The sequence below is a fragment of the Mugil cephalus genome, chromosome 20, assembly GCF_022458985.1.
Source record: "Mugil cephalus isolate CIBA_MC_2020 chromosome 20, CIBA_Mcephalus_1.1, whole genome shotgun sequence".
In the NCBI taxonomy this organism is placed as follows: Eukaryota; Metazoa; Chordata; class Actinopteri; order Mugiliformes; family Mugilidae; genus Mugil; species Mugil cephalus.
The window spans coordinates 542,858-566,199 of NC_061789.1; the positions used below are offsets into that span (position 1 = coordinate 542,858).

Here is a 23,342-nt window from a genome sequence, read left to right on the forward strand (position 1 = left end):
TATTTAATCAAAACCAGAAAATAAAAATTCCACTCTGTCTCCAGGACATCTGGACCAAAGTTGAAGAGATTCCCTCGATGTTTCCCTGAGATGTGAAGAACAGGACGAACTCATCGACACCAGAAAACGAAAAGTCTCAACGTGACCTTCTGTTTGTAAGAGGAACCGCAGAGAGTTAAGTGTTGTGTGTTTGAAACGTGGGCGGCAGCTGCCTAATGGTCAGAAAATAAACTCAAAGTTGTGAGTGGGAGGTTACAAACTTTTTAAACACAAAGGAAAAAACCCCTCCCACTTGCCACAGCTACTCAGTCAGAGGCTCGTTCTTAGTCAGTATTAACCTGGCAGATTGGTTAAAGTGATATTATTAAAGTAAACCAGGCACAGTTTCAGCCACTGAATTATTCTTGAAAGCGAAGCCACAGGGAGAGGTTTGGTTTCAGTGTTTCCATCCAGACGTCTTTAAACGAGGACGAACCGAGACGCCGCGATAAACAGTAAAAGTCACGCTGCTGTGTCACAGGTTTGTTCCATCAGCTTTACATCATGAACCAAATGTGTTTCCAAAAAGTACAGAAAGTGCAGAGTCATAACATTAAAGGCCAGGACTATCTAACCCGGTGCCCACTACAAAGTCATTACCCCCCGACTTCATGAACTACCTCATTATTATTCTAAGAAATCTATCGCGTAGCAGCAAAGATGATTAAGATTAAACCATTGAGCAACAGCTCTAAACATGTGAATGGATGTGAAGGAGCTTCCTGCCTTAAACACTAAAACACATTTATCGTGTAGCTTTAAAAGCTGGTGGATCATCAGCCAGGAAATCGTTTTTCATCTCTTCTCGTAAACTCTCCCAGCAACATTTACGAGTGTGTTTGTTCATGAAAACTGTCAAACAATCGTTTCAGGAGAAAACTTCTTCTGTTCTGTTTCCTGCTTATTTATCATCCTTCTAATGTTAAATAACAGGACCCACAGGACTTTTATCATGTAAATGTTCCTAAGGTCCGAACAGAAACGGGGGAAAAAGGCTTTTAGATTTTCTGCTCCGAGAACATGGAACAACTTCAAAGTCTGTTATCTCTGAATATATTCACATCCACGATAAAGTCCATTACGTCCAGGCTTCAGGAGAGTAAATGTTTTATCTGAGTCCAAGTGTCTCACTAATAAAATCTTAACTCCTTTTGAAAAGTCATTGTTATTTGTATAAACGTGTTTGGGATCAAAGTTATTATGTGTTGAAACTTTTTGTGCTGCCAATCTGCCCCCGGAAGGGAACGCTATCACCCCCCTCCCCTCAGGATGTCTCAGGATGTCTCAGGACGTCTCTGTGTGTCTCTGTGTGTCTCTGTGTGTCTTACTGAGGTCTAAGACGTCGTCTGTCTTGATGAGGTCTTCAGGTCTGGTCAGAGGAAGCTGAGTCTCTGGTTCCCCCTGAAGCTGCAGCGATAACGACCTCAACATGAAGAACACGCGGATCGCCTGAGAGGACGGGGAGGACGGGAAGGACGGGGAGGACAGGGAGGACGGGGAGGACAGGGAGGACGGGGAGGACGGGGAGGACAGGGAGGAAGGAGAGGACAGACTTTAAACATTTTTATCTGCATCCTTGAGTCTGAGACCAGAGATTCAAACTGAACCGTTTCCATGGAGACTAAATAAAATGTGTATGTGAAGTTTACTGATGAAGACGAGCATCACATCTACTGGAGACAGAACAGACGAAGAAGAAGGAGGAGGAGGAGGAGACAAAGAAGAGAAGAAGAAGAGGAAGATGACAGATGATGAAGGAGGAAAAAAGAACGAAGGGGAGAAGAAAGAGAAAAAGGAGGAGATGAAAGAAAAGATGAATATGAGAAAGAACAGGGAAAGAAAAAGGAAGAGAAGAAGAATGATGATAAAAGTTGTCTTCTTGTCCTGAGAGCTGCTGAAAACCTGTTAAAGTTCACGGTTAAAGTCAGAACGAACCCTGCGAGTTTTCTCCACGTCTCCACAGGGAAGTCTCTTCACGAAGTCGATGCCGGTCAGAGGCGTCCCGGTGGGCGGCAGCAGGATGGAGGCGTCCATCATCAGGTACTCCACGTTCAGGGGTTTACTCTGCAGACGGAGCGGAGGAGCATCAGGAAACATCAGGAAACATCAGGGAACATCAGGGAACATCAGGAAACATCAGGAAACATCAGGAAACAACATCAGGAAACATCAGCAGTTTAAAGAAGGAAGAAGAGGACGAACCGTCATGCTCCTGTATTCATCCTCAAACATGTCCAGGAAGATCTCCTCACCCTGGGACCACACAGAACAATAATAATCATTCAGAAAGAAACGCATTATTAACTTTAAACTGACTGACTGTCTGCAGGGATTGTAAACATTTAATGGTTTGAATGAGAAGCTGATCAGTGGATTCATCTCCAGTGAAACCAGCTGCTCGTCGCTGACTCATGCGTCGGTAAAGGCAGAGCACAGGCCGCCAGATAGCGATCACACGGCGTCCCTGGCGTGACCACATTCTTCTGCTGTAGCGTGCAATAAGATCAGAATAAGGAGTTCCTTATCTGGAGCGTGGAGCTCGTGAGAACTGGACGTCCATGCACAGGATGATGTTACGACACAAAACAAAAAAAACGTCAGGATGTGCATCGCTGAGCGTCTCAGGACACAGACGGTTTGTGTTTCATGTGACGAACACACTGAGCTTTATCTGACGGGAGGATGTCGATTCTTCATCATATTCACCAAACACAAACCTAAAATCTACATCTGTAGAGGAGAATAAGCTGGAGTCTGTCCTGTCATTCACATTTTATACTCCATGTCTGTTTCATGAGGCTCATTCACACAGGACAGAAACTCAGGTCCGAGGAGAAGCTGCACGTTCTGAATACGTTAGTTATTTGGTAAATTCTCAGCCGATACTGAACAATATGTGATGAGACTCGTATTTAAAGCAGACGAACACATTAATGGCTGATTTAATGGGTGAATGTGCCAGAGACGTCTCCACATTATTCTCAAGAGAAAAAGCAAAAGTGTGTTTTTTCACAATTTTACAGACATGTTTGATTCTCGGAGGATTAAGATCAGAGACGTCACTAATCACCACAGGTCTCCAGGTAGAAACTAGTCCTGCACGAATAAAAAGCTCCATCACAGGACGTCTGGAGCAGACGAAACTCAAACCAGCGTGAAGAAGAAAGTGATACCAGGTCAGATGACAAAAGAAGAAACGGAGGCCTGCTGCTGTGGCGTAACTAAGAAAAATCCAGGTTTGAATTCAGCTGAAACGCCACCGGCAGCTTGAGAAAGAAAAGACTCAGATATTTTGCAACTGTAGAAAGTGTAGGAAGTAATTTCTGTTAATCTGTCACCTTTAAGTTTCGTCTTTACGCCCGTGTCTGTTTCAGGGAGGGTCCCAGAGGTGTGTTCAACAACAGTTTCCAGCTTGTTCAAACTTCCAGATAGGTCTGGTTTTCCACATAATACTTAAACCAAACCCAACACTCACATAAAAGCCACAGGTCAAACTTCTAAGTGGATGAACAACACTGACACATGTTTGGAGTCAACATCTTGGCCAACGACATGTTTTCCCACATGTTGTAATAGAACTAATTCCAAAGCGGATCAAAATGAAACAGAAAGAGGAGGCTGTGCATACGGGCTTTAAGCGTGACGTTATGTAGCGTATGGAAAAGCTTTCAGTTTGTCTGCAGCACCTTCACAGAAACAGCCTCAGTTCTAGTCAGGGTCTAAGTCACACAATGAAAACTTATCTCTGGGGGTTTTACTTTCACTTACAAACAAAACACAACGGTTCTTGATTCTGCTTTTGTTTTGACAACATTTTCAAGAAGAACTGGATTTATCTCCCAAACGGCTGCTGCTCTGTTGCCTTCCTCCTTTTGGTTTTAACTTACAATCATGGTTCCTGTTTGTTCATCTGATTTTCTCTTGAAATATTCTGCATCTTTTGTTGCATGCATCATTTTGTGTGTGTGTGTGTTGGTAGATAAATAAACACATGTCTGCTTCACCTTGTAGAATCTCCGCAGTAGATGCAGACTCTCTTCTCTGGCGCCCTGCAGGGAAACACAGACACATGAGGCTCAGGGTTCTGTTCACATGCAGGGACACGACATCTTTTCACATATTTCCCATAAAACTCCACTTTTCCTTAGTACAATTAACAGAGCAGATAAAGAGTCGCTGTGTGAAGGCCAGAGCTGGACTCATAAAGGGAAATACTTCTGATTCATATCTGTTCCAGAGAAAGGCCAACGTGTGCCAAGAATATTTGCTTAGTAACCTGTTTTCATAGGAATGATATGAGGTAATAAGTGTGTAAATATCTTCTGTCAACCATTTCTAAATTTAACAACGAGCAGACGGTTGGATGTCTCAGATACTGTCCTCCCAGACACAGAGAAGTTATTTACAGTTACACGTGGAACAAAGTGAATCCCTCGCTCAGATTTAGAGGCTCCGCTGAGACGTGTCCGAGGCCGACGAACGGCACCAACAGACTTTATTTATGTGTCTGAAGTAAATGTGGGAAATGTGCTGCTCCTGAGGCAGAGGTTAAAGGTCAGCTCTCGGTTTACATGCAGTGGACACGAAGCAGAAACGTCAGCAGTCTGTCAGAAGGAGGCCGTGCCCCCGTTTAAAGGGTCTGATGATTAACGTTAAACCGTGTCAGAGGTGGGAAATTCTTCCAGCAGAAAAACCCCAGAGATAAAAGTGATACCAGCGGCATGTAAGACCACGACACAGCAGCTGGAAACGCTGACTGTTAAATGACAGAGGGACGGTTTCACTTTTAAAACGGCGAATTATGTGAAAACCTTCGTCCTGAAAAGCAGCGCGTTCACTTCCTGTAAGTCGGCGTGAAGACTAGAATCATTCTAGCGCCACATCAGGAAACGTAGAGTTTCCCAGGAGGAGGAGACGAACAAGCCAGAGCACGCGGCAGGACGAGGAGGACGAGGAGGAAGAGGAGGAAAGGTGAAGGTGTGGGGGAGGAAAACATGTCACAACTAAACCACAGATGAATGATCTGTATCTGAGGAGCGACAGGAGCTCGTACCTCCAGACAGGCCAGGTGGACGTCTTTGATGATGCACTGGTTCCCAGACAGGACGGACTGTTTCAACAAGAGGCAGCTCAGCTCCAGCGTCGCTAGACGCACTTTCCCATCTACACGGGAAACACAACACATAACGGTTATTAAAGTTTAGAACGTGACTCTATTCCTCTGGGAAAAGTCCAAATAAAACACCACAACAGTCTGACTCATGGTCCTGACTCATGGTCCTGACTCATGGTCCTCACTCATGGTTCGGACTCATGGTTCGGACTCATGGTCCTGACTCATGGTTCGGACTCATGGTCCTGACTCATGGTTCGGACTCATGCAGCAGCACCTGGCTGTGCAGCCTGGTTCATGATCCGTATGAGCCGCTCCACCAGCACCAGGCTGTACGAGCTCTTCTCCTGGTCCGGCACCGGCAGCTGCAGACGCTCCAGCAGATCCCGGTTAATGCCTGCGAACATGTCGGAACAAAGACGAGTTATTCAATCCGACCCTGGAGCTTTGTTTGGAACGAGGGAGAAGCATCCGGCGCAATTAGCTGCACAGAGAGAAGGTTAATTTTAGGATTAATATTCACATTTATGACCTTAATAACAGGCAGGAAGGAACGTCAGAGTATTTACAGACACAGTTATAATCCTCAGCACTCAAACAATCCTAAAACATTTACAACATGTGCAGAATGAAAGTTAGATCATGGTGGAGCATGAAAAGCAGCAGAGAGGTAGAAATGTGGACACGCTGCAGAAAAGGATCTGAAGGTTCAGTCGACTCAGACTAAAGCCTAAATGGACCCGACGCTGTTATTTCCCTGGATTTCTAAGCATCTGTCTCCACATATTTTCCAGTCGTTCTTTATCTTAAACCATTAAAAAGAGGCAAGAAGAGACAAGTTGAGCAGTGGTTTGGACGGAGGACGACACACACGGTGCATCGTGTCCATTATTTCATTATTTCAGGCTCTGATATTTCACCGCATACGGTTTGAACAGAAACCCAGAGTAAAGGAGGAGAGACGTTCACACTGACCTCAGCTCGACAGAAATCAGAAGGAAACGTCTCTTATGTCTTATCACAAAGACAATGCAGAGTCACATCTAGAATCTGAGAAATGTTCAAAAGCTTCAAACTTTAAAAGCTAATTCTTCTAAATTTAACCTGAAACGAGGTCTTTTATATTTCTGACTGATTATTACACAGAAAACACTCAACAATATATGTTTATGTTTAAAAATGAGAAGAAATCGTCTGCATCCATCAACCCAACAAAAAAGTACAGAAACAAATCTTCCAGAATACACGAAACAATGATAGAAACTGTACATGTGGGATGATAAGTGTATAAGCTTATCTATGTTACTGGAACGCTGCCTGTATTTCTTTATGTTCTTATTCTCATATATGTGATGCTGAGAAGTTGCCGCTGTGGGAGGAATAAAGGCAAATGATATATTATCTGATCTCCATTTTAAAATCTTGTAATTAGCAATTATATTCCATTTTTTTTTTTATTTCCAGTCCACACGGTTCAAACACACATAATATCAGTTTTCTTATTTTTTGTATATTGTCTTTACTGCTGCTGTGACAGAGAAATCTAACATACGTGGGACAAATGAACGACAAACAAACGTCTCCTCGTTGAGGAACCAGCTCCAGTTGTTATTATTGTCTCATGTTCCTGTGTCTTAATAACAAAGAGTGTGTCAGGTGTTTGTGTCGGGTTGTGTTGACCTTTGCTGTGTGAGACGGCGTAAAGCAGACACAGGACAAACAGGGCGTGGTAGTCGTCAGCCGTGCAGTCCAGCGCGCTGTACACCATGTCCAGGAAGGGTCTGCAGGGGGGGACGGGGACGGGGGGGACAGGGGGGGAGACAGAGGGGACGGGGGGGGGGGACAAGGGGGGGAGACAAGACAGGGGGACGGGGCGGGGGGACACAGGGGGCGGGGGAGACAGAAGAGAGACCATCAGTCCATCCACCTCCCTCTGCTCCTCTGTGTGTGTGTGTGTGTGTGTACCTGCTCCTCTGTGTGTGTGTGTGTGTGTGTACCTGCTCCTCTGTGTGTGTGTGTGTGTACCTGCTCCTCTGTGTGTGTGTGTGTGTGTGTGTGTGTACCTGCTCCTCTGTGTGTGTGTGTGTGTGTGTACCTGCTCCTCTGTGTGTGTGTGTGTGTGTGTGTGTGTGTACCTGCTCCTCTGTGTGTGTGTGTGTGCGTGTACCTGCTCCTCTGTGTGTGTGTGTACCTGCTCCTCTGTGTGTGTGGGTTGTGTGTGTGGTGTGTGTGTGTGTGTGTGTGTGTGTGTGTGTGTGTGTGTGTGTGTGTGTGTGTGTGTGTGTGTGTGTGTGTACCTGCTCCTCTGTGTGTGTGTGCGTGTTGCTGCCGCCGTCTTCTCCTCGTCTGTGATGTTTTGCTCCGTCAGCTCCGACACTTTACATTTCTCCATCACCACCATCTCAATCTCTGCAAACATTCATGTTCCAGATTATTCACATCTTCATCATCTTCATCTTCATCATCATCATCATCATCATCTTCATCATCTTCATCATCATCATCATCATCATCATCATCATCATCAGTGGCTGTGATGTAAAGTCTGAAGTGATTCCTCTTCTTCTCCCTGTTTGTTTTAACCTCTGATTATTTCAGTCTGTTTAAGACAAAGTTAATTAAATGTTGTTGGAATCAAAGTGTTTTTAGCTGATTTTTTTATCTAACTGATTTTTTTAGCTGTTTTTTAAGCTAAACATGTTTTAGCTAATTGTTTTTAAGTTGTTTTTTTTTCTAGCCATTTTTAGCTAAACATTTTAACTAATAGTTTTTACGTTTTTCTAAACTAGCTGATTTTTAACTGTTTATCTAGCTAGTTATTTTAGCTGTGTTTTTATTTAACTGTTTTTAACAAACCATTTTAAGGTAACTGATTTTAAGCTACTTTTTTTTTTTGATATAATTGTTTATTTAGTTGTTTTAGTGTTTTTTTTGTTTTTTTTTTGTTGCTACCTGTTTTTTCCACCAGCTGTTTGTAGTTGTTTATTTACGCTCCTTTTCTCTCCCATGTTAAGTCCTGCTCAACTATCCACTAATCCACTTTAATCTCCTTTAAAGTGCTGGTTTGGTTTTTCATTGTCGCTGCATTTTACTGGGTTTTGCTGGAGGCAACGTTTTTACGCGCTCTGACTGGAAAACACTTTGACTTTTGATGTTTTTGAAAATGTGCTGCAGAAATAAAGAGACTCGACTTAATTCCTCCAATTCCAGCAAATATCAGCTCGTTTCTCATTAACTCGAGTCTCTTATCGATCCGTTAAACAGGGGTAGGTGTCATGTTTCCACCCCAAATGCTACGCAACTCATTTTGAAACCTTCTCCTCCTCTGCAGCCCACATCACGACTGGTGCTAAAATTCAAACTGTCACGAGCCAGAGATTCTCTCAGTAAATGTACAAACTACACATATTATTCCAGTCCAGTGAAATTCAGAGAACTGGGCTAATTATTGCAGGAGGTGTCAAAGGAAGGTTGGTACTTTCCTTCATTTACTGTAGTGACTGTTCATATGTTTCTTCTCTGTGGAAGTGATCAGATGTGGGATAGTCACAGAAACCAGTGTTTACCAGGAGACAGGTCTTTTCTAACACCAGGTCCAAACAAGAATATGGACCGACTTTAAAAAAATAAAATAATTACACTTTTACCACGGCTGCTATAAAAACAACACATATTTAGTATTAGTACTTTAACTTCTGCTTGTAAATCTTTGTAAATACAACCTTCTTTGCACTGTTTTGTATAAACCTGTGTTTTTTTGAGCTTGTTTTACACTTTATAATGACAATAAAGATTTTATTCTATTCTGTTTATTGGTGCTTTAAGGATTATTTTACTCGTCTCACTGGAACAGTCGAGTTACACTTTAAATCTTTGAGTCAAGGACTCATTTCTTACTAATTTGTTAAGGTTCATGAAAAGCGAAATAACACGGAGTGAGGATAAACATCCTACGGTATTTCATCTGTGTTTTGAAAAGCTTTGTGTGTTGTAGAAGACTTATTAATAAAAGCCTGAACCTAAAACCCGACGTGTCGCGGGCGCCGATGTAAAGCGAGAGTGTTCGTCGCTGCCGGAGCTGAAGGAGGAATCGCTTCATGTGAGTGGGATGAGCTCATTCTAACACCAAACCAAGACACACAGAGCCGCAGTGAGAGACAGGCGGACAGGTGAGGGGCACGGGATGGACGCCGTGTCACCATGGAGATGGACACTGTGTCACCATGGAGATGGACAGCTGGTGGTAACCATGGGGGGGATGAAGAGAGGGGGGTGCAGCAGAAAGAGGGAGGACTCATCCAGAAACTACTTTTACTTGTTTTCAACAGTTGAGCTGCAAAAGCAAACGCAACGAGACGTTAACGGACCAAATAAAAAGCAGCAAAGCCTCTTTTCAGCTGAGATCTCTCTCTTTTCTGGTGGGGGGGTGGGGGGTGCATTAACATTAAGAGACACACACACAGTTGTGTACTGCTGCGTCCAAAGAGACACACACTCACCTTCCGCCGTCTCACCACTCGCTCTGCTTCCCTTAGAACTCCCACCTCCTCCTCCTCCTCCTCCTATTCCCTCTGTACCTTTTCCCTTCTCCCTCTCTCCTCCTCTGCTGCCGCCGTCGTCGTCCCAGCCCTCCTCCAGTCCTCCTCCTCCTCCTCCTCCACCTCCTCCTCCACTGCCACCGCCTCCCCCGGCCCGTTCCTCATCCTCGTCCTCGCCCAGGTTCTTGTAGTTGGGCCTCTTCTGCGTCCTCTTCCGTCCTCGGTGGCGGGACAACTCCAGGGAGCGCTCGAGAGACTCTGGAGGTTTGATGAAGCGCCGCACGCCTCCTGCACCGGCCTGGTGGGTGGAAGAGGAGCACAGAGAGGAGGAGGAACCTTTTTAATGAGAGCGGTGATTATCTTCAACAACCTATTTAAGACCAACTGATGCTTTCCACTTATTAGTCAACGTTTTCAGGCTTTTTTTGTCATATTGTAGCTGCTTATTTAGCTACTTGTTTCTAGCTGTTTCTAGCTAAAGGTTATTTAGTAAACTCAGATCGTGAAAGAGGTTCAGGGAGCATGAGACCAGACCAGAGTCCAGACCTGAACCCCACAGAGAATCATGGAGCTTTTCTAAATCTTTCACTGATGCTGATGCTGTTGCTAAACTTCACAAAGTCAATTATCTGTAACATGCAGAGGTTCGTTACTTTGGCATTCAGATTTTCATTTCGCAAAAACATCTGCATCATTAATTCATTTGAAGTCTCCTTTTATACATATTCATTTCACCCACACTCTTCCTCTCAACTTCACACTGATTATGTGTTATTCTGAGGAGTTTAGCTTCGTTGATGAGCACTTTATTTCTTTTGTGAGGTCATTTTTTTTTATCTCTTTATGCATCTGTTTTTTTATCTGTCCATCTCTGTCCATGTTATTGTCTCTGTATTATGGTACATAAATAAACATACTAATGTAGGTGAAGACGCTGTGCAGTAAATGAACTCCGATAGTAAAATAATACTCGGATACTCCTGTTTCCACAAAGCAACAACACTGATGACCTTTACTGACGGGAATTTTAAAAAAATGCATCCGTAGTAACACATACGTGCTCAAAAAACACTTCTTTTCACAGCCTTCCAGTAAATGCTTCTCACAATGCAACGACTCGAGCACTTCCCCCTCCGTTCACTCTCATTCGTCTTTTAAACAGCAGAGCAGTAAATGACCAGCGCGCACACACACACACACACACACACACACACACACACACACACACACACACACACACACACACACACACGCCGCTGATCATTAGATGCGAGGTCTCGTACTGGAACCGGCATCTCGCTCACATTCATACAACACGCAGGAAACAGCTGGTGAATGATAAGATGTAGAGCAGTGATGTCAATGCTGACACTTACAGTAAAAACCAAGTGATCCTGATAAAACTGTTGCTGCAGAAAAGCCTATTATTAAACCATCCATTCACCTCTTCACATGAAAACAAGCAGCGCGGTGAATGATATTTCAGGACGGAGGATGAAGGAAGTGGCTCAGAGCTGCGTGGACTGTCCGGAATAAGGCCGGAACACTGACACAGCAGCTCTGAGACAAATGAAACGTCTGGAATGTTTTACGTGTGCTTCCTTTCAGGCCTTCAGGCCTTCAGGCCTTTAAGTCTGCAGAGTGGAGGCAGCAGAGCATTCAGTCACTTCAAAACCTGATTAGTCTACAGTTTATTTTTCACACGCAGCCCTTTTAGACTTCTTGTAAAGAGTTGACCACAATGACCCAGACATGCACCGGCCACTGCACCTGGCAGCCATGTTTCTTTTGGTCAAACCAACGTGTTCCGGTAGAAAGGATGTAGAAGTCAGTGGAATGTGCAGGTTTTGCATAAATATATGATGACATGTGAATGAATGTACGAATCCATTCAGAGATATTTTTGAGAACAGAAGAGGAAGAGAAGTGAAACTAGGTGGCCTTCTTCTACTTTACTTCTCGTATAAACCACAGAACATACATGCACACAGGTTCATGTATGTACTGACGGAGTCTGAAACCACAGACGCGTTCTCCACATTCAGAACTGGGTCCGGGACAGTTGAGCTTCTCTTGAATTTTTACAATTAACACTGAAGACTCCTCCACTTTATTCCAGTCTGCAGGGAAGAGTTCACACAAGTTTTCTTCACAAATACACACACACACTGTTAGCGTTTCAGATTAAGTCAGACTTATTTTTAGATGACCTTAAATAAAACTGAATGTATTAGGTGTTTATTTCCACCGAGGAGGAGTTGATTTGATCCTGCAGCTCTTTAAAAACACTGATATCAGTGTGATCTCTGTGCAGCGCTGCGTACGCTGGGGCAGGACTCGCCTGCGTGCCGACAGCCTTAAACCACAAGCTAGTATCAGTGTGTGTGTGTCGCACCTGTTAGCCGACTATGTTCTGGTAAACCGCTCACGGTCTCGGCAGATGCTGAGAAATTAATGGAGGTCGGGGAGCATGTACAACACACCTAGACATGCACATACACGCGCTGCAAAATAGGGCAACTTCTGCAGGTTAAAGATAAAGTTGTAAATGCCAGAGCAGCTGCACGTGGGAAGGCAGAGACTCGGGCACACACATGCAAACACTGACATCATGTATCTAACTGGTGCACTTGCAAGTAAACACATCTAGAAAAAAAAAAAAAAAAAAAAAGAGCACTTCTTCCAGGAAAGAGATCTGGGTTAGGTGAGCCAGAGCTCTGACAGCGTTCCATCATGTGACCTCATTTCCTGCCACATCACAGACAAACAGGAAGTGCCATCTGACCACCTGCGCAGAAAACACAGAGCCCATGCCTCATGTGTCTGCTTCTTCTCATCTACAATCGATCAGACAGCAACGCTTGGGAAGTGGCGTCAACGCCGTCCAACGTGCACGGGACGAATGCAAGAGAGACGCTGCATGAATTCATCATAACTCAACTCAGGATGCAGACAGAAACACAGAGGCCTGTGTTATTATTATAAATATGTCTGCTTCACGTTGTAGATTCTCCTCATAAAAAGGAGCAGGATGGTTTTCTCTTTTCTAAATCTGATCCTCTGCTCTGTTGCCTCCTGCTCTGGCACAGACATCACGCCTCAAGTCACATTCACTGAAAAGGTAGGCTGATTCTTACAACAGCCGCAGAGCGAACACAGAATAACCACAAGGGTTCTCAGAAACGCTCACGAGCTCAGCACACCCACCTGGCTTCACCGGCAGATGGTCAGAAAGAAGAAGAGAGGCAGACAGAGAACGAGAGCTGAGGGGAATGAGGCGATAAAAGGGGGGGGGCACACGGAAACAGAGATTTGTAAAAAAAAATCAGAGAATGTTTCAGTCCAACACGAGAGGCTCAGAAATGAGGAAGAGAATTGGAAAGAATAAAAAGTTGTGATGAGTAATTTGCATGTCGGTGCCTTGATGTGGGTGAAGGTTGGAGAAAACCATGACCCTGCCATCTCATAACCGCCCCCACACTCTCCTGGAACTGTGCCTGTCCGTGCGGTCGCGGCCGTGGGCGTCTGTGTGTGGATTTCTTCTTTTGTGTTTTTACGTTTCTCGGTGTCGGTCGGCGTCACGGCCTCCTGCTTTCTGAATGACCCGTGTGAGTGTGTGTGTTCAGTGCGTGTTCAGTGTGTGTTACCGTGTTTTTGTGGCTGCTGTGTGTGTCTGTCTGAGGGGTGAAGACGGACAGGTCTCCGTTCAGGATGACGTCTGCGAGCGCATTGACCAGCGGCTGATAGTGGATGATCAGAAACACCTGGAGAAGAAACAAACAGGAAACGCTCCTTCACACAGAGAATCAAACAGACAGTAGATAATGTGCAGATAAAAAAATAAAATCTGGTTTAAATTATCTCAAAGGTTTAAGTTTTTTTTTTCAAACTGGGCTTCAGGAGGCTTCATCCATCTTCACACGGACATTTAATGTGTTTATTTTGGAGTGTGACGCTCAGAATAAATGAAGAGATTAATGATGAAGTTAAACTCTTATCATTCCAGACTTTTGCAAAATAAACTCCTGTTAGGACAAAGCCAAAGTAAATGAACATGTCGGAGCTCATTCCATCCTCACAACAACTCCTCTCAGACCGGTTTATTTAGCTAATTGACTTCATCTGTTTTTTTCCTAGCCGTTTTAGCTAACGGTTTATTTAGCTAGCTTTTTTCTAGCTAATTGACTTTAGCTGTTTTTTCCTAGCCGTTTTAGCTAACTGTTTATTTAGCTAATTGACTTTAGTTGTTTTTTTCCTGGCCGTTTTAGCTAACTGTTTATTTAGCTAGCTGTTTTCTAGCTCATTGACTTTAGCTGTTTTTTTCCTAGCCGTTTTAGCTAACTGTTTATTTAGCTAGCTGTTTTCTAGCTCATTGACTTTAGCTGTTTTTTTCCTAGCCGTTTTAGCTAACTGTTTATTTAGCTAGCTGTTTTCTAGCTCATTGACTTTAGCTGTTTTTTTCCTAGCCGTTTTAGCTAACTGTTTATTTAGCTAGCTGTTTTCTAGCTCATTGACTTTAACTGTTTTTTTCCTAGCCGTTTTAGCTAACTGTTTATGTAGCTAGTTGTTGTATCGCTTTTAGCTAACATTTTAGCTGTTTTTTTTTCCTAGCCTTTTTAGCTAACTGTTTATTTAGCTAGTTGTTGTAGCGGTTTTAGCTAACATTTTAGCTGTTTTTTTCCCTAGCCGTTTTAGCTGTTTATTTAGCTAGTTGTTGTAGCTGTTTTAGCTAATATTTTAGCTGTTTTTTTCTAGCCGTTTTAGCTGTTTATGTAGCTAGTTGTTGTAGCGCTTTTAGCTAATATTTTAACTGTTTTTTCCCTAGCCGTTTTAGCTGTTTATTTAGCTAGTTGTTGTAGCGGTTTTAGCTAACATTTTAGCTGTTTTTTTTCCCCTAGCCGTTTTAGCTAACTGTTTATTTAGCTAGTTGTTGTAGCGCTTTTAGCTAACATTTTAGCTGTTTTTTTTCCTAGCCTTTTTAGCTAACTGTTTATTTAGCTAGTTGTTGTAGCGCTTTTAGCTAATATTTTAACTGTTTTTTCCCTAGCCGTTTTAGCTGTTTATTTAGCTAGTTGTTGTAGCGGTTTTAGCTAACATTTTAGCTGTTTTTTTTCCCCTAGCCGTTTTAGCTAACTGTTTATTTAGCTAGTTATTGTAGCGCTTTTAGCTAATATTTTAACTGTTTTTTTTCCTAGCCGTTTTAGCTGTTTATTTAGCTAGTTGTTGTAGCACTTTTAGCTAACATTGTAGCTGTTTTTTTCCTAGCTGTTTTAAAGCCAAATGATTTTTTAGCTACCTGTTTAAAATAACACTGCTGTCCCATAATCCACCCAGAGGATTGACAGAGGGTTAAACCTGCTTCAAAAGCAAAAGATCCGTCCGTCTGTCTGTGATGTGTTGTGTGTCGCTCACCTGGGACAGCAGGTAGAGGGACACCTGGGGGTTGATCTTCCGCTCTTCAAACTAAGAATAAACAAACAAAATAGAAACAGACGAAGTAAAAATCCAGCCGAGGTCACACATGTAAAAAATAAATGAATAAATAAATAAATAAAATGAACGGTGAGAGAAAACTGGAGAGTATGAGGAGAGACGGAGCCGGTTCAGATAGTCTGATGATGGTTTAGACGTTTAAATCAGGCCGTTTGAGTCCAGCCAGACTCTTTAACCTCTGTTTGGACATTTAAAAAACATAATGCGTCCGTCTGTACCAACTCATCCCTGTGTTACTTCGTTACCTCATGTCATTTTGGTTTAACTCCTCTTGGACTTTGTCTTTATCCATGATGAAAGTCATTTATTTTAAATTTTTTGTTTAACTACTTAAACCTGATGCAGAACATGCAGCAGACATGTTCTGGATCTTAACATATTTACTTTTATATATAGATTCTCTTGTCTTACCTTATTCTGTTTATTTATTTATTTATTTTTTTGCATTTTGCACTTTAGTTCCCTGACGCTGTAACACCTCAATTGTCCATTTTGTGCAAAGACAAACTGGGTGCAACAGAGATTTTTGTGCAGAGTCAAAACAAAGGGTGTTGGTCAGAAAGAGAAAAACATCAATAAATAAAACAGTATAAATATGTAAATAATACGTAAATAACAGCTGCAGAGTAGGGGACAGGTCACTGTAGCCAATTAACCTAACGAGCTTCTGGAGAAAAAGTCATGCAGGGACATGGAGGAAATGCAAACTCTGCACAGAAAGCTCTGCAGGATGCATCACACCTTTAAAAAAAAGCTTAAAAATAAAGTTACTCAGGAGAATGTGTGATTCATTTCGGGCACCACGATGAAGTGAGGAAGCTTTAAGTTTCTCTGAGTCAGTTTTGACAACATTGCTGAAGTTAGGAGAACCTGACAGGAAGGTAAGCACATCAACATTTCACAATAACAGCTGCACTTGCACAACATGTGATAGGGTTGTTAGTAACACCGGCTGACAGCTCACTAACAGATTTACTGGAAAAACCAGGCTCCACGTTTCTAAGTGGAACTCACTGCTTTTTGTTGGTTTTTCTGTGAATGTGAATAAAAGTGAAGCCGTGAAGATGGAGGTGTAACTTGACTCATCGGGAGGTGCACATACCGTCTCAGGACTAACCAAAGAGTAGACATACAGGGGCAGGAAGAGACGGTTGAGGAGGTGGTCGGTTAAAACATCATTGAGGAATTCACAGTTGATGATGAGGATGTCGTTCAGGTAATGGAGGTGGTCGAGGTGTTCGGCCACCAGGTCACTTAACTTTCCTCTGTTCTTATGCCTGAGAGACGGAGACAGACGCTCTAAAAAAAATACAGCTGTTCAAAAATGCATGACATTAAAAATGCATATGAGAAAATACAAACTAAACTATTAATTTTATGAGTGTAACTTTAAAAAAATATGTATGTATGTGACTGGTGCATTCAACCCAGAGACAGGCCTGCCCCCTAGAGGCCGCGGTGAGAAGTGCACTCACTCTTCATCAGTCTGCACACACTTGTCCAGCTCGATGACGTGGCTCCCGATGAACCACACCAAGTTACTGAAGTACGGGACGGCCGTCTTATCCCGGATGTAGTGCAGCATGTGTTGGTTGTCCACTGGGGGGGGGGGGTAAAGAGAGGAGCTGTTACTGCAGCGATGACGCACGAGACGTCCAATCAAAACACAGACCTCGTGATGCCCCGGAAATTATCAGCAGGATGTAGAAATTAAATATAATCATAAATAAATAAATAAATAAATAAATAAACACATTAACCATCCAGATTAAGGAACAGTCGAGTCAGTTCAGATTCAGTCAGTCGTCTCTGGGGTTCGTCGAGCTGTCACACGCATTCATTTACAGGATTCATTTGAGGAAGTAAAGGCTAAAATTATTTTAAGGTCAATATTTGTTCTTATGCGCTGTATCACTGCTAATCTTGTGGGAACAATAAAGGTTTCTGTTATCAGCAGCTGCTGACGTACCACACCTAAACCGTAGGAGGATGAATGAACGCAGTAAAAACAGGTTTTCTCTGGTGCTGATGCATTTTTTACATTCGATTTCAAAGTGGGACGGACGAGTAACATTTATTTATTTTAGTGCAAAGAAACACAAGGTGTCGTAGTATCTCGTCTTTATATTATCACACTTTACAAATTCACCTCGTGGGTCAGACTGGACCCTCTGGTGGTCTGGTTCTGGTCCCCAGGACTTATGTATGTATACATATATGAACTAAGATCCTATCAGATTAAGAGCAGGTTGAATATTTTAAATCATCAAACATTGCACCGTCTGAATATATCTGGAGCATCGACCTGTTCTGTGTGTGACAGCTCAACGGGTTCAAAATGTTTTTTCATGCAAAGTCATTTAACGTCAGTCAAACTGAGACTCACAGATTAAATGACACAAATACCCACAGTGGCCAAAAAAACTGCTGAACCCGAGACGACAACAACGTGGGTCTGAGAGGACGTTAACTGAGGAGGCATGCAGGTCGATCTGCATGTGTGCATGTGTGCACGTGGACACAAGAATTACAACCACACCCAGACATCTATAACACATCGGGAACAAGCAGGGCTGGGCAACAACACGCCATTAATTAATTCATCAATTAATTAATAAATGATCTGTCTCTTTAAGGACGTGTTGCTAGGATACCCAGCCCCGACAATAAGACTGAATGAATGGAACCAACTTACATGAGACTGGAGTTAGGCAGATGGGGCGCGCAGAGGGAGGAGGGAGGAGAGAGACAAGGAGAGGAGGAGGAGAGGAGGAGGAGGAGGAGGAGGAGGAGGAGGAGGAGGAGGAGGAGGAGGAGGAGGAGTGGTGGTTGAAGAGGAGGGAGAGGGGGAAACAGACAGGGTTAATGTGAGTAAAGGAGCGGCTGTGGGGGGGTGGAGGTTGGGGAGGACCCCACAGGTAAACTAACAAACAAACTGCAAAACACCAACGAGACGCCTGGAAAAAGACGTTCTGCCACACATTAATACTTTAAACCTGATAAAATGAAATAAAGTGTGAATGAACTCTGTTTCCAGGCGTTTTGCTGCTGCGTGTTCAGAGGAATCGGTACGAAGCATCAAACAGGAGCAGAGACGGAGACGTCACCGCCGGGTCTGAACCAGCGAAGCCAAAGCAGAGGAAGGTTTTAAGTGTGACACCACTGACCGTCACCAGGTGCCATCGGTGACGTCCCAGACTCTGGTCGCCTAGGTAACCCTATAAAATACGTGTAGCATATGGATGCTAGCTCTTAGCACGGGTGATTGAAGTTGAGTTACCCCTCCTCCCCCATCCAAACCTGTGGCCTCGATTAGCATTTAGCATTTAACAAACGTCCATTTCTTGTACCCGATTTATTTATTATACGACGCTGATCCATTTTCAGTGTTTAATCCAGATTATTCTGGAGCATTTACATTGATGCTTCCCTCGTAGACAGATTCCAATGACACGACGAGCTCCCCCCACAGAAAACCACAGTCCTTTGCTAAACTAGCCTCCGGTGCAGGAGCTACAGAGTCAGGACGTCATGGACCAAGGTGTGCGGTGCAGAGGGTCACATGCAAGACGACACACACAGATATGAAGACACACAAGAAGCCATTCTGTTCCTGGAGGCTGTTTTTTTTTTAAAAATATATTTATATATATATATGTGTGTGTGTGTGTGTGTGGTGAAGATAGAGCCTGATGTGTGGAGAAAAAGCCAAACCCACAAACAGCAACACCTGCTTCCCCCCAGAGAGGAGACGGCAGGAAGCGCCGAGCAGAGAGGACAACGGCCTCTGGAAACATCTGGACGGATTTATTATCAAAAACCCCTGATAACACAGCTGAACTTTAACCCCTTTAAATATGAGCACGTAATTAATCTGATGTGTTAAAAAAATAAATTAATTAAAGAAAGAGCTCAGCAGACGACTTCTGTTAGAGCGTCACCTGTTAATCATGCTCATGCACAAGAAGCAGCAGCAGGAAGAAGAAGAAGGGACGGAGCGAGAGGACGGATCCAGCCTCCTGTGTCTGTGTGTGAGTATTATTATGTGTGTTTATACACTGCATAGACACAAGTATTCTCTCAGGATTCTCTGCCTCTACAAGCATTAGGTTTGGACGCCACCGGAGCAACAAGTCCAGTCTCTGCTAAGTCTTAGTGACCTGTCTCCAGACTTCATGTCTGGACTTTGCCCCTTAGTTCCAGTCAGAGGAACTCAAGACATTTGGGATGATTCCATATTCATGCAAAGTAAAGCTGAGAGAATACTTCTGTCTGTACAGTGCATCTCTGCATCTATCTATCTATTTATATTCATGTCTGTGTGTGTGAGCTTGTGCACATGCTCCCGACACTCACCTTTGTAGACGTTGAGCGTGATGGTGCGGACTGCGATGCGGACCATGCTTTCAGGGTGGTTGAAAAACTTAATGGCCTCGGTGTACAGGGCAAAGTCATTAGTGTGCTGTGTGTGGGAGACAAGAGAGGGGGCGCCGGTGAGCGAAGGCGAGACACTGCACCGCCGCACCAACATGACCAGAGAGAAAGACGGAGACGCCTCCACCGCCTGAAGACAACGAGCGGACGTCCTGATGTCCGGGTTTAAATCTACGCCAGAGACGGATCAGCTGACAGGAAGCTAATAAGATGAGCTACAGTCTTAGTTTGACATAATGACTTCTCTCTGATCCTCCAACCAATCGTTCTTCAGTCCCTGTGACCTCCGGCCAATCACAGCTGAGAGTTTAAAGCGTCACCCAAAGTCACAGAGACTGAAGAAACATCGCCCCCGAGTCCAAAGCCAACACCTCTGCTTTCAGCCTCCCGAGACCCCGTGTCCTCACACGGGGACGTTCTTCTGCTTCATTCAAACTTTTATCCTCACAACTAGACACTGGCATCATTTCAGTGGATTCATCCTGCAGCCAGTCACATAACAAAAGAGCAGAAAGGTACAAAAACCTAGTGAAAGTTTACAGTTTATGTTTATTTTCTAGTTTAATATGATGCACAAACAGAACAAATTCCATCGACAGCTAATTAGCAAACACTTGTTGAGGACATTGGGAATTCATTATCTGCAATTCAGTCTTTGCAAAACCATGTTCAGTTTTATACTTTATAATATTATATTATATTATTACTTCCAGTTCAAAGATGATGCTTAGTTGTTATAGTTCTTAGGTCCCACTCATCCTAAAACAAACCTTGGAGAAATTAAAAATGAACACTAAGCTAAAGCTCAGGTCTCAGGAGGTTAAACATGAGATTATAGAGAAGATCCAGCTCCTAGACAATGGCGCCACCCAGAGGATAAAACGTGAAGTGAGGGATGAGGGGACGTTTCAGAAGAAATGAAGTTTTCACATCTCAAATTCATTTTAAAAAATCAATCAGTAAATGAAGGAGAAGATCAGAGGGTGCGGTTGTGGAGTCAGGGTTAAAGCTTCCATCGACAGTACACCAAGAACTTTCCCCCGCACACACAGGCCAGCGCCGACTCTAGAGACGCCGCTGCAACATCCGAGGGCAACAACAACAGCAACACAAATTATTCCGGTGATTTATTCTAACGACACACACGTTCTGTGGCGTTTCTATGAGAACTGAACATCGTGTAGTAACGTCCGTTAAATCGACACAAACCAAACAGGCGGCTGATGTTCTGACACAGGAAGTGTGCTGCAGATGATACAAGATAAAATCAACTGCCACGAAACGAGAGTAGAAATCACTTCACAGCTCAGCAGGAATATTTTCACGCCCCCCCCGTCCCGTCCCGTGTGGCCTCACCTCGTTGTAGAAGAAATGCACCGTGTGGTTGTTGAGCTTCAGCGACAGGGTCTTGAGGAAGGAGATGTAATAAGCCATGATCTCCTCGTCGGAGAAGTCAAACTTGTGGACGATGATGGAGTTGACGTGGTTGTTGGACAGGAGATAGTCTGTGAGGACAGAAGAGAAGGACGATGAACACAGAACCACACGGGTCGGACTCAGTGATCCTCCTGTTCCCTGGACCACTGCAGACCAGGATCATGGAGGAGTTCTGACCCAGTCCTGCAGCCACAGTTTGCTCCTCGCCTCTTAAATCCTTCCACTCTGAGCACAGAAATGTTCACTTTCCCCCTGATCCAGTGGTTATAATGATATGGCTGATAGTCGTGCACGTTTTCTGTTGTCTGTATAAATCAAATGGGCCGATGTTGGAGGAACAAAATCACAGACTTTTTGAAACGAAGCTGTATGTTTATGAGATGTCAGCTGACTCTCGGCTGATGCTGCGGTTGCCTAGCGACGGGGCAGAAATGCAGCCGGTTACGATGCTTCATATATTTCACCAGAGAAGGACGTGGTGTCACATACCTGCGCTGATCGATAAGAACTAGCACAGAAAAGCTGCATTCTAGCCTTTCTTTGTTCACCGACGAGAAAAGGACTTTTTCAGCCGCATTTTTAACTTTAAAGAAACATTTTTTTTATTCAGCCTAGTAATTAACATCGTTTAGAGACATAACACGTGAATAGTTTACCTTTCAAAATTAGAAATAAATCACCTTTACAAAGGACGTGAAGGTGGTTTAGTCTGTGTGAGTGTGTGTAATCTTTTCTTTGACTTTCTGTCTTTTAATAAATATATTTTCAGTATATTGTCATTATACGATATATTATGATAATGTTCTACATTCACTGAGAAATTTTAAATGCAGCTTAAAATACACATTGTATATATGTACAGTGATAATTCATAGGACAGACTGAGTCAAAAAACAATATTAATCCAAATGAATTTTCTACTTTTAATGTATGTATCGTACAGTGAATCCAATTTAAACTGAAATGACTGTAAGTTATTAGTTATTTTTCTTTTTATACCTGTAAACTGATGAAATTGTTTGTATTGACATGTACTGTGGGGTGATGTATTATCTGTAAGGACTGGACCCCAGGAGGATTATCTGACTGCAGGAGCATTCAGCTCAAATAAAACAGAAAATGAATGAGGATTATTTCTAGATCTGTAAAGAATGTGTTGTCCAAGCAGGACACAGATCACGTCGCTCTGCGACGACTCATTCAATCTACTGCCTGATGTGTTTCATCATTATTATTTCTTAATACACATGAGAAAAGTTTTGGTAGAAGGTTTGTTTGCATCAAGACTTAATGAATCTGGAAGTTTTACAGAAAATGAACCAGATGTTGTCTAGAACTGAGAATCCAGTTGTTTTAATTTTCTTAACTTTTCCATAGACCTGCACGACTTTTTCTTTTTTAAAGTTAGTAAAAACATTTTGGCTTTGTCCACTTGCTGCTGTGCGCTGCATGTGCTGCATGTGCTGCTTGCTTCGCTTCCTGTTGTGAAAGAAGATGTGAAGTAAATATCCTCTGTGGGTTTGTTTCCTCGCTGAGATGCACAGATACTGGGGACTGCACCAATTAATTACGGTTTCTAAGTTATCGTGTTGTCTTTTTGTCTCCAGGACGTAATATTTAGATACTAAATAAAAAATCTCAATTTTCTGCAGATGATAAAATTTATCCCACAGTGGAGATATGTCTTTGTCCTAACAGCAGCATGTGTTTATTCGTTTATTTAACATATTCTGAGCTGATTTATTTATTTATTCCACAGCTACACGTGACACCAGCTAGGAAGCGACAGACACACAGGCCTTGATAGTAACCGATCACTTACAGAGCGAAGTCTCGTGGCTGATGTTTTCGAACAGTATGTTGAGGGTCTGGAGGAGCTGGACACAGACGTAGCGTCCAGACTTCTGACGCAGGATGTTCAAGAAGAAGGCAAACATGTTCTTCTCCAGGAAGAAGCTGAACACGTGCAGGACAGAGGACATTTAATTAAATATATAAACATCAATGTTTGTTTCACGAGTCTCTGGAAAACACTAAAACTTCTTCAGCGTCCATTTCATTTCCTGTTTTTGTTAAAAAAGCAGCTGATAAACCACTTTCCTGTTTACTATTCTGTACAACTGTCAACGTGTGAGGCAAACTAGTGAAAAAAAGGACTTTTCACGGTCCAAATACGACCAGTAAGACTCTTTAGTTCAAAACATGACATACAGGAATTCATACCATGAATAAACACAGAAGAAACATTGAATTAGTTTAGTGACAGGGTTTTGATGCCAGTATAAACT

At 43.1% G+C, this 23,342-nt stretch overlaps 1 protein-coding gene and 1 long non-coding RNA gene across 6 annotated transcripts in view; one reads left to right on the forward strand and one right to left on the reverse strand.

The window, feature by feature from the left end:
• The window catches only part of clec16a (C-type lectin domain containing 16A), a 34,467-nt gene that overhangs the window by 9,370 nt on the left and 1,755 nt on the right, over window positions 1-23,342 (reverse strand). For 2 of the 5 annotated variants that reach the window (XM_047571276.1, XM_047571272.1), the window contains exons 3-19: window positions 22,877-23,010; window positions 20,974-21,122; window positions 19,540-19,645; window positions 17,879-17,884; window positions 16,659-16,782; window positions 16,286-16,460; window positions 15,103-15,153; window positions 13,338-13,454; window positions 9,652-9,988; window positions 7,450-7,561; window positions 6,833-6,933; window positions 5,430-5,549; window positions 5,093-5,202; window positions 4,044-4,088; window positions 2,242-2,292; window positions 1,975-2,103; window positions 1,368-1,488 (exon numbers count right to left, since the gene is read on the reverse strand). In XM_047571276.1, the coding sequence (XP_047427232.1) occupies window positions 1,368-1,488; window positions 1,975-2,103; window positions 2,242-2,292; window positions 4,044-4,088; window positions 5,093-5,202; window positions 5,430-5,549; window positions 6,833-6,933; window positions 7,450-7,561; window positions 9,652-9,988; window positions 13,338-13,454; window positions 15,103-15,153; window positions 16,286-16,460; window positions 16,659-16,782; window positions 17,879-17,884; window positions 19,540-19,645; window positions 20,974-21,122; window positions 22,877-23,010 (1,988 nt within the window). The remainder of the gene's footprint in view (window positions 1-1,367; window positions 1,489-1,974; window positions 2,104-2,241; window positions 2,293-4,043; window positions 4,089-5,092; window positions 5,203-5,429; window positions 5,550-6,832; window positions 6,934-7,449; window positions 7,562-9,651; window positions 9,989-13,337; window positions 13,455-15,102; window positions 15,154-16,285; window positions 16,461-16,658; window positions 16,783-17,878; window positions 17,885-19,539; window positions 19,646-20,973; window positions 21,123-22,876; window positions 23,011-23,342) is intronic. The other 3 variants (XM_047571274.1, XM_047571275.1, XM_047571273.1) reach the window with 3 other exon arrangements.
• LOC124997553 lies at window positions 18,003-22,949 on the forward strand. The gene is made up of 2 exons (XR_007110984.1): window positions 18,003-19,214; window positions 22,814-22,949. It is a non-coding gene; the product is annotated as an uncharacterized LOC124997553 (long non-coding RNA).